We start from the raw sequence: 14,384 nt of genomic DNA on the forward strand, positions 1-14,384 counted from the left end.
GCTGTTCCAGTTTATGGGGAATACCAAGTGAGTTGAGACATAAATGGGAATTTAGATTGAGGAAGGAGGCTATGATTTCATAGTTTGTGTAAGTGGTGGAAATGATGTGGGAAGCAATGAAACTGGTGTCTGCATTGATGCTCTGAAGAATTTCCTTGAAGAAAATAAGCAGAAACTACTGTCCTGCATTGGTACAATCTGATCAACAACTCATGTGTAAATAAGGAAATAAGAAAAACAAATATTAGAATTAAGGCACTATGTTCAAAACTATGGCAATTGTTTAATTCTAGATATAGCAAAGTTGGGTACGGGTCAGCACACTAACCATGGATTATATTTGAATTATGAAAGTAAATGTTATTTGTGTGAAAAATTAAATCATATAATAAAAGAAAGGATCAAACTAAAAAGCCTTATATATAATAACAGTTCATTCACAAGTGAAAGTAGTCCTACAGAAACTTTTTTAGAATAAAACAGCCTTCAGCATGTATACGTGATGGTGAAATACTTGACAACAAGATCATAAATGACAGTAAACTAAAAATAATATCACAAAATGTCCAATATATTATCAACAAAACAGAACAAATTGATGAATTTTTTAAGTGTTGGTAGTCCTCATGCTTATCTTTTGAATGAAGTAGGGTGTAAAACTGAAGAAATGTGTAGCATTAATTTAAGTAATTATAAAAAGGTCAGTGTCTATTGTAGGAAACAACAAAAAGGTGGGGGTCTTGGTATTTATGTCAAAAATAATGTACAGTGCAAAAAAATTGATTGGGGAGATAAACTTGCATGTGAGCTGGTTTTTGAAATAGATGCAATAAGAATAAAGCTTAGAAATAGCAGTTTAATAATAGCTGGTCTGTACAGATCCCCTAACAGTAACATGGAAGAATTTTTCTGCCATTTAGGGGAGCTTGTTGACAAACTCTCACCTCATAAAAAATGGTAGGGGATGTGAACATAGACTCCTTAACTAACAGTATAAATTACCTTAGATATATTGATATTTTACAGTCCTATAATTACATCCATGTGAATTCAATGCCAACAAGAATTACATATGACTCTCAGACATGTATCAAATATGTTTTTACAAACTTGAGAAAGAATGACCTTGTAGTTGGAACTGTTGAGAATCACATTTCACATCATAGGGCATTAGTCCTAGAGCTACATACAGACAAAGAAATAGTATCTGATGGGGACTATTTACCTATAAAAGAAAGCTTGACTATCATATATTAAAAGAAACCCTGGCACACATAAATTGGCATCAAGTAGGCCTATATGAAATAGAAGATATCAATGAAAAGTGGGACAAATTTTATACAACATTAACCCATTGTCTTAATCAACTTTGCCCAGTGTTCAAGATACTAAAGAAAACTTACAGCTCCAAGAATCTTAAACTTCTCCCTAACATGATAAAATTAAAGGAAGACATGAAGGATTTATGTATTCTTTGTAGAGACACCAAACTGCAGTACTTCCACTCTAAATACAAAGCCTGTAGAAAAACCTACAGGGAAGCACTTACGACATTAAAAGAACAGATGTATGCTGAAGAGATGAGGCAATCTAGTAATGTTACCAAAACAGTGGGGAGTATAGTAAAGGAAAGAGGAGGGAGCAACAATGTAGTGTGCAATAACATAATAATTAGTGACAATGAAAAATTGCTGAGTGACCCAAAGGAAGTATGTGAGAGATTCATAGACCAGTTTAGTAAGATGAGTAGGGAGGATCTGATCGACCCACCACAGGTACTAAATACCAGTAATGGCAGTAATTCATTCTTCCTGAGGTGTGTTACAGAACTGGATATCCTGAAAACCATTTCCAACTTAAAAGCAAATACATCCAGTGGCTGGGATGACATCTCAGTGAAATTTCTGAAAGAATGTAGTAATGAATTAATAAAGCCACTACAACTCTTTCAGTCAGGGGTCGTTTCCTGACCTGATAAAAGCCACTGAAATAAGGCCGTTGCATAAAAAGGGAATAACTACAAATATACAAAATTATAGGCCTATTTCATTGACATCAGTACTTAGTACGCTGTTGGAAAGGCTACTCCTTGATCAACTTGAATCTTTTTTTCTTAAGTACAATCTATTAAAAAACTGTCAGTATGGTTTCAGGAAGAGCCAATCTACAATGACAGCTGTAGCTACATTTTTGCAAGTGGTATTAAATAAACTTGATGATGGGAACAAAGTTACTGGCACCTGAAACTTCCTGGCAGATTAAAACTGTGTGCCCGACCGAGACTCGAACTCGGCACCTTTGCCTTTCGCGGGCAGGACCTTTCAGGAGTGCTAGTTCTCCAAGGTTCGCAGGAGAGCTTCTGTAAAGTTTGGAAGGTAGGAGAGGAGATACTGGCAGAAGTAAAGCTGTGAGGACCGGGCGTGAGTCGTGCTTCGGTAGCTCAGATGGTAGAGCACCTGCCCGCGAAAGGCAAAGGTCCCGAGTTCGAGTCTCAGTCGGGCACACAGTTTTAATCTGCCAGAAAGTTTCATATCAGTGCACACTCCGCTGCAGAGTGAAAATCTCATTCTGGTTACTGGCACGTTTTTAGACCTATCCAAGGCATTTGACTTTGGAAATCATTCTGTTCTTCTACATAAATTAGAAATTTATGGAGTAAAGGAGTAGCATTAGATCTATTAAGATCCTACCTTACTGACAGGAGACAATGCGCAAAGCTGTATTATACAACTGGGAGATATACACAAACAGTAAAATCATTTTATAGAATTCTTAACTGTATAATAAATCCACAAAATTCAAACCTATTAAATTATGCTGATGATAAAGGAAGAGAAGGAAACATAGTAGGTGAATATGGATTGGGACTAGGAAATGAAAGAGGAAGCCACCTGGTAGAATTTTGCACAGAGCATAACTTAATCATAGCTAACACTTGGTTTAAGAATCATGAAAGAAGGTTGTATACATGGAAGAACCCTGGAGATACTAAAAGGTTTCAGATAGATTATATAATGGTAAGACAGAGATTTAGGAACCAAGTTTTAAATTGTAAGACATTTCCAGGGGCAGATGTGGACTCTGACCACAATCTATTGGTTATGAACTGTAGATTAAAATGGAAGAAACTGCAAAAAGGTGGGAATTTAAGGAGATGGGACCTGGATAAACTGAAAGAACCAGAGGTTGTACAGAGTTTCAGGGAGAGCATAAGGGAACAATTGACAGAAATGGGGGAAAGAAATACAGTAGAAGAAGAATGGGTAGATTTGAGGAATGAAATAGTGAAGGCAGCAGAGGATCAAGTAGGTAAAAAGACGAGGGCTAGTAGAAATCCTTGGGTAATGGAAGAGATACTGAATTTAATTGATGAAAGGAGAAAATACAAAAATGCAGCAAGTGAAGCAGGCAAAAAGGAATACAAATGTCTCAAAAATGAGATCGACAGGAAGTGCAAAATGGCTAAGCAGGGATGGCTGGAGGACAAATGTAAGGATGTAGAGGCTTATCTCATGAGGGGTAAGATAGATTCTGTCTACAGGAAAATTAAAGAGACCTTTGGAGAAAAGAGAACCAATTGCATGAATATCAAGAGCTCAGATGGAAACCCAGTTCTAAGCAAAGAAGGGAAAGCAGAAAGGTGGAAGGAGTATATAGAGGGTGTATACAGGGGCAATGTTCTTGAGGACAATATTATGGAAATGGAAGAGGAGGTAGATGAAGATGAAATGAGAGATATGATACTGCGTGAAGAGTTTGACAGAGCATTGAAAGACCTAAGTCGAAACAAGGCCCCGGGAGCAGACAACATTCCATTAGAACTACTGACAGACTTGGGAGAGCCAGTCCTGACAAAACTTTACCATCTGGTGAGCAAGATGTACGAGACAGGCGAAATTCCCTCAGACTTCAAGAAGAATATAATAATTCCAATCCCAAAGAAAGCAGGTGTTGACAGATGTGAAAATTACTGAACTATCAGTTTAATAAGTCACAGCTGCAAAATACTAACGCGAATTATTTACAAACGAATGGAAAAACTGGTAGAAGCCGACCTCGGGGAATATCAGTTTGGATTCTGTAGAAATGTGGAACATGTGAGGCAATACTGACCCTACGACTTATCCCAGAAGAAAGATTAAGGAAAGGCAAACCTACATTTCTAGCATTTGTAGACTTAGAGAAAGCTTTTGACAATGTTGACTGGAATACTCTCTTTCAAATTCTGAAGGTGGCAGGGGTAAAATACAGGGAGCGAAAGGCTATTTACAATTTGTACAGAAAGCAGATGGCAGTTAGAAGAGTCGAGGGACATGAAAGGGAAGCAGTGATTGGGAAGGGAGTGAGGCAGGGTTGTAGCCTCTCCCCGATGCTATTCAATCTGTATATTGAGCAAGCAGTAAACGAAACAAAAGAAAAGTTCAGAGTAGGTATTAAAATCCATGGAGAAGAAATAAAATCTTTGAGGTTCGCCGCTGACATTGTAATTCTTTCAGAGACAGCAAAGGACTTGGAAGAGCAGTTGAACAGAATTGACAGTGTCTTGAAACGAGGGTATAAGATGAACATCAACAAAAGCAAAACGAGGATAATGGAATGTAGTCGAATTAAGTTGGATGATGCTGTGGGAATTAGATTAGGAAATGAGACACTTAAAGTAGTAAAGGAGTTTTGCTATTTGCGGAGCAAAATAACTGATGATGGTCGAAGTACAGAGGATATAAAATGTAGACTGGCAATGGCAAAGAAAGCATTTCTGAAGAAGAGAAATTTTTTAACATAGAGTATAGATTTAAGTGTCAGGAAGTCGTTTCTGAAAGTATTTGTATGGAGCATAGCCATGTATGGAAGTGAAACATGGACGATAAAAAGTTTAGACAAGCAGAGAATAGAAGCTTTCAAAATGTGGTGCTACAGAAGAATACTGAAGATTAGATGGGTAGATCACATAACTAATGAGGAGGTATTGAATAGAATTGGGGAGAAGAGGATTTTGTGGCACAACTTGACTAAAAGAAGGGATCGGTTGGTAGGACATGTTCTGAGGCATCAAGGGATCACCAATTTAGTTCTGGAGGGCAGTGTGGAGGGTAAAAATTGTAGAGGGAGACCAAGAGATGAATACACTAAGCAGATTCAGAAGGATGTAGGATGCAGTAGGTACTGGGAGATGATGAGGCTTGCACAGGATAGAGTAGCATGGAGAGCTGCATCAAACCAGTCTCAGGACTGAAGACCACAACAACAAACCCCCTTCATAAGTTGGGGCTCTACAAAACAGTTAGCACTGCAAAATAATGCATAGCTCTTTAGCCTCGTCATGGAACACGCTACTGGCCATTAAAATTGCTACACCAAGAAGAAATGCAGATGATAAATGGGTATTCATTGGACAAATATATTATACTAGAACTGATATGTGATTACATTTCCACGCAATTTGGGTGCATAGATCCTGAGAAATCAGTACCCAGAACTACCACCTCTGGCTGTAATAACGGCCGTGATACGCCTGGGCATTGGGTCAAACATAGCTTGAATGGCGTGTACAGGTACAGCTGCCCGTGCAGCTTCAACACAATACCACAGTTCAACAAGAGTAGTCACTGGCATATTGTGACGAGCCAGTTGCTCGGCCACCATTGACCAGACGTTTTCAGTTGGTGAGAAATCTGGAGAATGTGCTGGCCAGCACAGCAGTCTAACATTTTCTGTATCCAGAAAGGCTCATTCAGGACCTGCAGTATGCAGTCGTGCATTATCCTGCTGAAATGTAGGGTTTCACAGGGATCGAATGAAGGGTAGTGCCACGGGTTGTAACACATCTGAAATGTAACGTCCACTGTTCAAAGTGCCGTCATTGCGAACAAGAGGTGACCGAGACGTGTAACCAATGGCACCCCATACCATCACACCAGGTGATACGCCAGTATGGCGATGACGAATACACTCTTCCATTGTGCGTTCACCATGATGTCGCCAAACATGGATGCGTCCATCATGATGCTGTAAACAGAACCTGATTTCATCCGAAAAAATGACGTTTTGCCATTCGTGCACCCAGGTTCGTTGTTGAGTACACCATCGCAGGCGCTCCTGTCTGTGATGCAGCGTCAAGGGTGACCGCACCCATGGTCTCTGAGCTGATAGTCCATGCTGCTGCAAACATCGTTGAACTGTTCATGCAGATGGTTGTTGTCTTGCAAATGTCCCCATCTGTTGTCTCAGGGATCGAGACGTGGCTGCACGATCCATTACAGCCATGCAGATAAGATGCCTGTCATCTCGACTGCTAGTGATACGAGGCCATTGGGATCCAGCACGGCGTTCCGTATTACCCTCCTGAGCCCACTGATTCCATATTCTGATAACAGTCATTGGATCTTGACCAATGTGATCAGCAGTGTCGCGATATGATAAACCGCAATCGTGATAGGCTGCAATCCGACCATTATCAAAGTCGGAAACGTGATGATACGCATTTGTGTATGAGAAATTGGTTGGAAACTTTCCTCATGTTAGCACATTGTAGGTGTCGCCATCGGCACCAACCTTGTATGAATGCTCTGAAAAGCTACTCATTTGCATATCACAGCATCTTCTTCCTTTCGGTTAAATTTCACTTCTGTAGCACGTCTTCGTGGTGTAGAAATTTTAATGCTCATCGGTGTATCTCACTAAAAACAAATTGGCACTAAATAAGGACAAGACAATTCTGATGGAGTTTCTGCTAAATTATAAATCAAGACAAGTGGATACAGAACCAGAGATATCAGTTGAAACAATTGATAAACATAAATTCCTGGGTATTATAGTAGACAAACTTCTTATATGGAAGGAGCACATCAGCTACATGTGTAAAAAAAAATCTTCTGTTCAAAAATGGTTCAAATGGCTCTGAGCACTAAGGGACTTAACTTCTGAGGTCATCAATCCCCTAGAACTTAGAACTACTTAAACCTAACTAACCTAAGGACATCACAAACATCCATGCCCAAGGCAGGATTTGAACCTGCGACCGTAGCGGTCGCACGGTTCCAGACTGTAGCGCCTAGAACCGCTCGGCCACCCCAGCCGGCAAAAATCTTCTGTAACACCTACCTGCTAAAACTCCTTTCTAGCACAATAGTGCAACCTGTTTTAAGACAAATCGATTTTGGAATTATACACTCCCACCAGCAACATGGTATCGAGATTTGTGGTGGGGCACCAACGGTATATATGGATAGGGCTTTTAGAGCCCAGAAAAAAGCAATTGGGATAATAGCTAATATTAGTAAGTGTCAGTCCCGTAGAGAATATTTCATTAAGTATAACATACTAAAAGTGTATCCATTATATGTTCTCAGAACTATACTGTTTGTAAAAGAAAAGATGGAGCATAGTGTAATCAATAGTGAAATCCATAATTATAATACAAGAAAAAGGATAATACAAGAAAAGGATTACCACATAAAATTTTGTAATAAAAGGGCAACAGATCATAGTCCATTTTCTGCTGGAAGACATTTTTACAACGGATTACCAAATTATACAGCGTGAAAAGTATTTAAACCGACAAACCCTGGGAGGTTGTAGGGTACAGCAAAATAAATATTTTTCCCTAATATCATTTTTTCCTATGAGGAGTATTTAAACCAGTAGAGGAAGATTTCTCTGGCAGTAAATTAATTAAACCAACAAACACGTTTCCATTTTTTTATGACCAAGAGACAACACATTAACACAACCGAATTTCAATTACAGTAGATTTTCAAAAATGCCTCCATTGACACGTAAACAAAGGTTACACCGTCGGATCATGTTCTGTCTGACATGGGCAAAAACCCCAGGAGTATCCTGAATTGTTCCTGTTGCTGGAACTATCCAGGCAACCAGATCCTCTTCTGATGCAACAGGAGTTGCGTAAACAAGGTTGCACATCTCTCCCCACACAAAAAAGCCCAGAGGGGACATATCTGGGGATTGAGCAGGCTATGGTATGGGACCACTTCTGCCACTCCATGTTTCTGGGAACTGTCGGTCAAGGAATCGACGCACACGATGACATATGTGCCGGTGCCCCGTCATGTTGGAACCACATGCATTGTCTTGTAGGGAGTGGTACGTCTTCCAGCAATTCTGGCAATGCTCTGGTGAGAAAATTTTAATAGTACTTGCCATTTAATGGCATAGGTAGCAGATACAGCCCAATTAAACAGTCCCCAACAACACTGACCCACACGTTAACAAAGAACCACACTTGACGAGCGCTAGTAACTGTGGCATGTCGGTTATCCTCACTCCAGACATGCGAATTGGGCATGTTGAAGACTCCATCATGCCCAAACTTTGCTTCATCGGTAAACAACACAGAGGATGGTAATGTAGGATGCATTTCACACTGTTCCAGGTACCACTGCAAAAACTGTGCTCTGGGTGGATAATCAACTGGTTCCAGGTTGTGGACATGCTGTAAGTGAAATGGACGTAACGACTGCTCTCGAAGCACTGTTCTTACATTTGTTTGGTTCGTCCCCATGTTACATGCAATTGCACGAGTGCTGATTGAAGGATCCCGCTCCACACGCTGCAAGACAGCATCCTCAAGTTGCAGTGTTCTTACTGTGCAACGACGTCCCTGTCCAGGTAATCTGATAAATGACCTAGTCTCACGCAGACATTGGTACACAGCAGCAAAGGTTGTATGAAGCGGGATACTGTGATTGGGATATTGTTGTTGATAAACCCGCTGTGCAGCTCACCCATTGTAGTGTGCTACGTAGTACACACCAACCATATCAGTGTACTCACTCCAGGTGTATCGCTCCATTATTAAACAGAGACAATGCACTACCACACTGGTGGACAGCAGTTGCCTACAACTGAAGAGCGTAATACGCCCTCTAACAACTGAAGATCGTAATACGGCCTCTAAAAACTGAAGAGCGTAATACGGCCTCCACCGGTTTAAATAATCCTCATAGGAAAAAATGACATTAGGAAAAAATATTTGTTTTGAAGTCCCCTACAACCTCCCAGAGTTTGTCGGTTTAAATACTTTTCACCCTGTATAAAATTGTTAAAAGAAATCATATTTAAGACACAATTAAAGCAACTGTTAATTGATAAATGTTTGTACTCCATCAAGGATTTCTAATGTTATTGTGTATAATTTATCTTTACTTGTAAACTTTTTTAATGTTCTTGTGTTTGTAAACTGACTGTGTCCATGACTGTTAAGTTATTATGGACAAATAAACCATTCATTTATGTATTTATCTTAGGATAGTTGGTGCAGTTGTGCAAAGCCATTGTGCCAAGGTGGCATCAAATCCCATCCTTGGTACAAATTTTCATTTGTCCCTTCAGTCTGCATTTATACAATATTTCTAGGATCACACAAGAAATTAAGTTCATCATTTTGCTGCTCACCTGTATTTGGTGCTGTAGACAAGTATATCCTCTGGTGCTAAAGAACCATTTCCAAAACCAAGGCGGTCACCATATGTATGCCTTAGTATTGTGCCACTTTTTAACATCTGTGCAGCCCCCACAGCTGTCAGTTGTCCCAACTGGCACTCCCCTCCAAATGGGGGCAACAGAGGAAACCTAACAAAATGGCCATTAAAGACTACTGTAATATCTTTGTTTTTAAATTAGAAAACATGAACACAAAGTAATAACAACCCTACCTAAAACCTCTTTCCTCATTACCTTAGCCAGCTTCATCCTGACCCACAATTTCTTCACTTTTGAAGGCCAGACATACCAACAATTAAAGGGAACAGCCATGGGTACCAGGATGGCCCCCTTGTACGCCAACCTATTCATGGGTCGCTTAGAGGAAGCCTTCTTGGTTACCCAAGTCTGCCAACCCAAAGTTTGGTACAGATTTATTGATGACATCTTCATGATCTGGACTCACAGTGAAGAACAACTCCAGAATTTCCTCTCCAACCTCAACTCCTTTGGTTCCATCAGATTCACCTGGTCTTACTCCAAATCCCATGCCACTTTCCTTGACGTTGACCTCCACCTGTCCAATGGCCAACTTCACACGTCCGTCCACATCAAACCCACCAACAAGCAACAGTACCTCCATTATGACAGCTGCCACCCATTCCACATCAAACGGTCCCTTCCCTACAGCCTAGGTCTTCGTGGCAAACGAATCTGCTCCAGTCCGGAATCCCTGAATCATTACACCAACAACCTGAAAACAGCTTTCGCATCCCGCAACTACCCTCCCGACCTGGTACAGAAGCAAATAACCAGAGCCACTTCCTCGTCCCCTCAAACCCAGAATCCCCCACAGAAGAACCACAAAAGTGCCCCACTTGTGACAGGATACTTTCTGGGACTGGACCAGACTCTGAATGTGGCTCTCCAGCAGGGATACGACTTCCTCAAATCCTGCCCTGAAATGAGATCCATCCTTCATGAAATCCTCCCCACTCTGCCAAGAGTGTCTTTCCGCCGTCCACCTAACCTTCGTAACCTGTTAGTTCATCCCTATGAAATCCCCAAACCACCTTCCCTACCCTCTGGCTCCTATCCTTGTAACCGCCCCCGATGCAAAACCTGTCCCATGCACCCTCCCACCACCACCTACTCCAGTCCTGTAACCCGGAAGGTGTACACGATCAAAGGCAGAGCCACGTGTGAAAGCACCCACGTGATTTACCAACTGACCTGCCTACACTGTGATGCATTCTATGTGGGAATGACCAGCAACAAACTGTCCATTCGCATGAATGGACACAGGCAGACAGTGTTTGTTGGTAATGAGGATCACCCTGTGGCTAAACATGCCTTGGTGCACAGCCAGCACATCTTGGCACAGTGTTACACCGTCCGGGTTATCTGGATACTTCCCACCAACACCAACCTATCCGAACTCCGGAGATGGGAACTTGCCCTTCAGTATATCCTCTCTTCTCGTCATTCGCCAGGCCTCAATCTCCGCTAATTTCAAGTTGCCGCCACTCATACCTCACCTGTCTTTCAACAACTTCTTTGCCTCCACACTTCTGCCTCGACTGACATCTCTGCCCAAACTCTTTGTCTTTAAATATGTCTGCTTGTGTCTGTATGTGTGGATGGATATGTGCGTGTGTGCGAGTGTATACCTGTCCTTTTTTCCCCCTAAGGTAAGTCTTTCCACTCCCGGGATTGGAATGACTCCTTACCCTCTCCCTTAAAACCCACTTCCTTTCGTCTTCCCCTCTCCTTCCCTCTTTCCTGATGAGGCAACAGTTTGTTGCGAAAGCTTGAATTTTGTGTGTATGTTTGTGTTTGTTTGTGTGTCTATCGACCTGCCAGCGCTTTTGTTCGGTAAGTCACCTCATCTTTGTTTTTAAATATAAGAGTCTTAGATATGTTTAGATTCAACTCATTTAGCTGAAACCAAGTTTCTAAGGTACTGAGGATACTGATCACAGATTTGGGAATTTTTCCAAGTCCTGATCTTCAACTAAGACAGAAGTATCCTCTGCGAACAGAACTGATGGGGAGCTGATATTTAATGGTAAGTCATTAACATAAAAGAGAAATAGGACTGGGCCTAATGTGGAGCCTTGTGGAACACCCTGAGATATTTTTTTCCACTCAGAAAAATAATATGTGCCATTTGAAGAAATGCTAACTCTTTACTTTCCGTTGGATAAGTAGGATTTAAGCCATTGTAGGGCACTGCCGCTAATGCCATACTTTCACTCAGTGAAAGATTGGAGATGGGGCAGGGAGTAAGATATAATAGAGGAAGAGGAAGGCTATTAAAAGGAAAATGCAAATAAATATTCATGGACTCATAGACTTATAAGCTGAACTAAAATGAGATGACACATTGTAGTAATATGGAACTGTTGTAAGCTCTTCAGTCTGAAGAGTGGTTTGGTGCAGCTCCCCATACTAGTCTATATGGTGCAAACCTCTTCATCTTTGAATAACTACTGCAACCTGAATCCATTTCAACCTGCTTACTGCATTCACACCTTGATATCCCTCTCCAATTTTTACTCCCCACACTTCCCTCCAATACCAAACTGACAACTCCTTCCTGCCTATTAACTCATCCCTTCTTTAGGCAAAATTGTGCCATAAATTTCTTCTCTCTCCAGCAATTTAGTACTTCCTCATTCGTTACAGGATCACCCAATCTAATCTTCAGCATTCTTCTATACCACGACTTTCAAAAGCTTCTACTCTCTTCTTGTTTGACCTGTTTATCATCTGTGTTTCATATCTGTACAGGTCTACACTCCAGACAAATATTTTTATGAAAGACTTCCATTTAGATTTACATTTTATGTTAACAAATTTCTCTTCTTCAGAAATGTTTTTCTCACCATTGCATCTACATTTTATATCTTCCTTTTGTCAGTGTCTCATTTCCTAATCTAATTCCCTCAGCATCACTTGATTTAATTCAACTACATTTCATTACCCTTGTTTTGTTTTCGTTGATTTTCATCTTATACTCTCCCTTCAAGATACTGTCAATTCAATTCAATTGCCCTTCCAATTACTGACTCTTGACAGAATTACAATGCAATCAGTAAACCTCAAAGATTTCATTTCTTCCTTCTGAATTTTCACTTCTTCTCAAAATTTTTCTTTAATTTCTTTTACTGCTTGCTCAATGAACAGATTCTATAACAGTGATAAGCTACAACCTTATCTCACTCCCTTCTTTGTCTGTCTTTCAGCTTTCCCTTATTTGCTCAGTACCAGTTTGCTATCTGAGCACTTGATATTCATACAGTTGCTTGTCTTTTCTACAAAGGTTTCTTTAATCTACCTATATATGGTATCTTATCTTTCACCTAGTTATACATGCTCCTGGCAGTCTTGTATTTGTCCTACAGCTATTCTTGCTTAACCACTTTGCAGTTTCTGCTAATCTCCTTTTTTAGACACCTTCTGCCTTGTTTGTTTGCTGCATTTTTATGTTTTCTCACTTCACCAATTAAATTAAGTGTATCCTGCATAATATAAAACTTTCTAATAGGCCTTGTTTTTTTACTTATTTGATCCTCTGCTCCCTTCACTATTTTGTCTTTAAAAGCTGTCCATTTGTCTTTTACTGTATTCCTTTTCCCTGTTTCAGTCAAATTTTGCCTAGTGGTCCCTGTGAATCTCTCAGTAATCTCTATTTCTTTCAATTTATCCACATGAATGCATTATCTATATTTTACAGTTTCTTAAGTTTTAATTTACCATCCATAACCAATAAATTATAGTCCACATCTTCCCTGGAAATGTCTTACAGTTTAAAATTAGGTTTTGAAATCTCTTCCATTACCAGTGTGCAATCAATCTGAAATCTTCCAATGTCTCTAGATCTCTTCTACTTATACAACCTTCTTACATGATTCTTAAACCAAGTGTTAGGAAAGATTAAATTCTGCTCTGTGCAAAATTCTACCACACTGATTCCTCTTTCATTCATTTTTCCTAGTCCATATTCTTGTAATGTTTTTCCTCCTCTTCCTTTTCCTACTGCAGAATTCCAGTCCCCCAATACAATTAAATATCCTCTCCCTTAACTATCTGAACAATTTCTTTTATCTCATCACACATTATTTCAGTCCCTTCATATCTGCCAATCTATCCTTATTCATTAAATGTTCATAATAGCTTACCAACATTCCTATTTTCTTATTCGGTAATTGACCTACTCCTGCACTGCCCGTATTTGATTTTGTTTTTATAACCCTGCACTGTCCTGGCCAGTAGTCCTTTTCTTCCTGCCATACCACTTTAATAAATCCCACTAGACCTAACTTCAACTACCCATTTCCTTTAAGGGATCTAATATTCCATGTTCTGAGCCTTGCCTCTTCCAACAGGTAATCCTTGCAGCTCAAAACAACAGTGGTACAGCTTTTGTCAGCAGGTAGGGTCATAAGGTTGGGATCAGTTTTTATGTGGTAGATTGTGGTTCTTTCTGCAGATGTAAGGTTAGTTTTCACACTGAGGGATTTGGGGAATGATGGCGAGGCAAGGTTCAAAGTTAAGAAATTTTGTTAAGTTTGCAGGTGGTGATCTGGGGGCTGTGCGGGTGGATCACAGGTTGATAGAGGAGTGAACTGAATCAGGCAGGGTTCAACATTGGTCTTTGGTTGAGTCTGGTTGGTAGGGTTGGTGGCAAAAAGGTTTTCACTGCAGGGACTGGGAGAAGGATAGAAGGTCTTTAACAAGTCCTGCATGACTGAATTTGGGAGAGGGGCGAAAGGTGAGGCCTTTGGAAAGGACTGATACTTTTGCGAAACTAAGACTTTTGGAGGGAAGGTTCATGACTGAGTTTCAAGTGCGTTTAGGTTCTGGATTCTGTATGGTGGTGGGAGGTAGTTTTTGATGGTGAAATAAATGTAGTAAGTCTGCAAGGCAGGGTTTGTCAG

General features: G+C 40.4%; 1 protein-coding gene across 2 annotated transcripts in view; it reads right to left on the minus strand.

Moving 5' to 3' along the window:
• LOC126457303 (2-phosphoxylose phosphatase 1) overlaps positions 1-14,384 on the minus strand; it is a 110,784-nt gene that overhangs the window by 46,396 nt on the left and 50,004 nt on the right. For both annotated transcript variants that reach the window (XM_050093487.1, XM_050093486.1), the window contains exon 4: positions 9,415-9,591. In XM_050093487.1, coding sequence (XP_049949444.1) covers positions 9,415-9,591 — 177 coding nt within the window. The remainder of the gene's footprint in view (positions 1-9,414; positions 9,592-14,384) is intronic.

This window comes from Schistocerca serialis, chromosome 2 (assembly GCF_023864345.2).
Source record: "Schistocerca serialis cubense isolate TAMUIC-IGC-003099 chromosome 2, iqSchSeri2.2, whole genome shotgun sequence".
NCBI classification, from domain to species: domain Eukaryota; kingdom Metazoa; phylum Arthropoda; class Insecta; order Orthoptera; family Acrididae; genus Schistocerca; species Schistocerca serialis.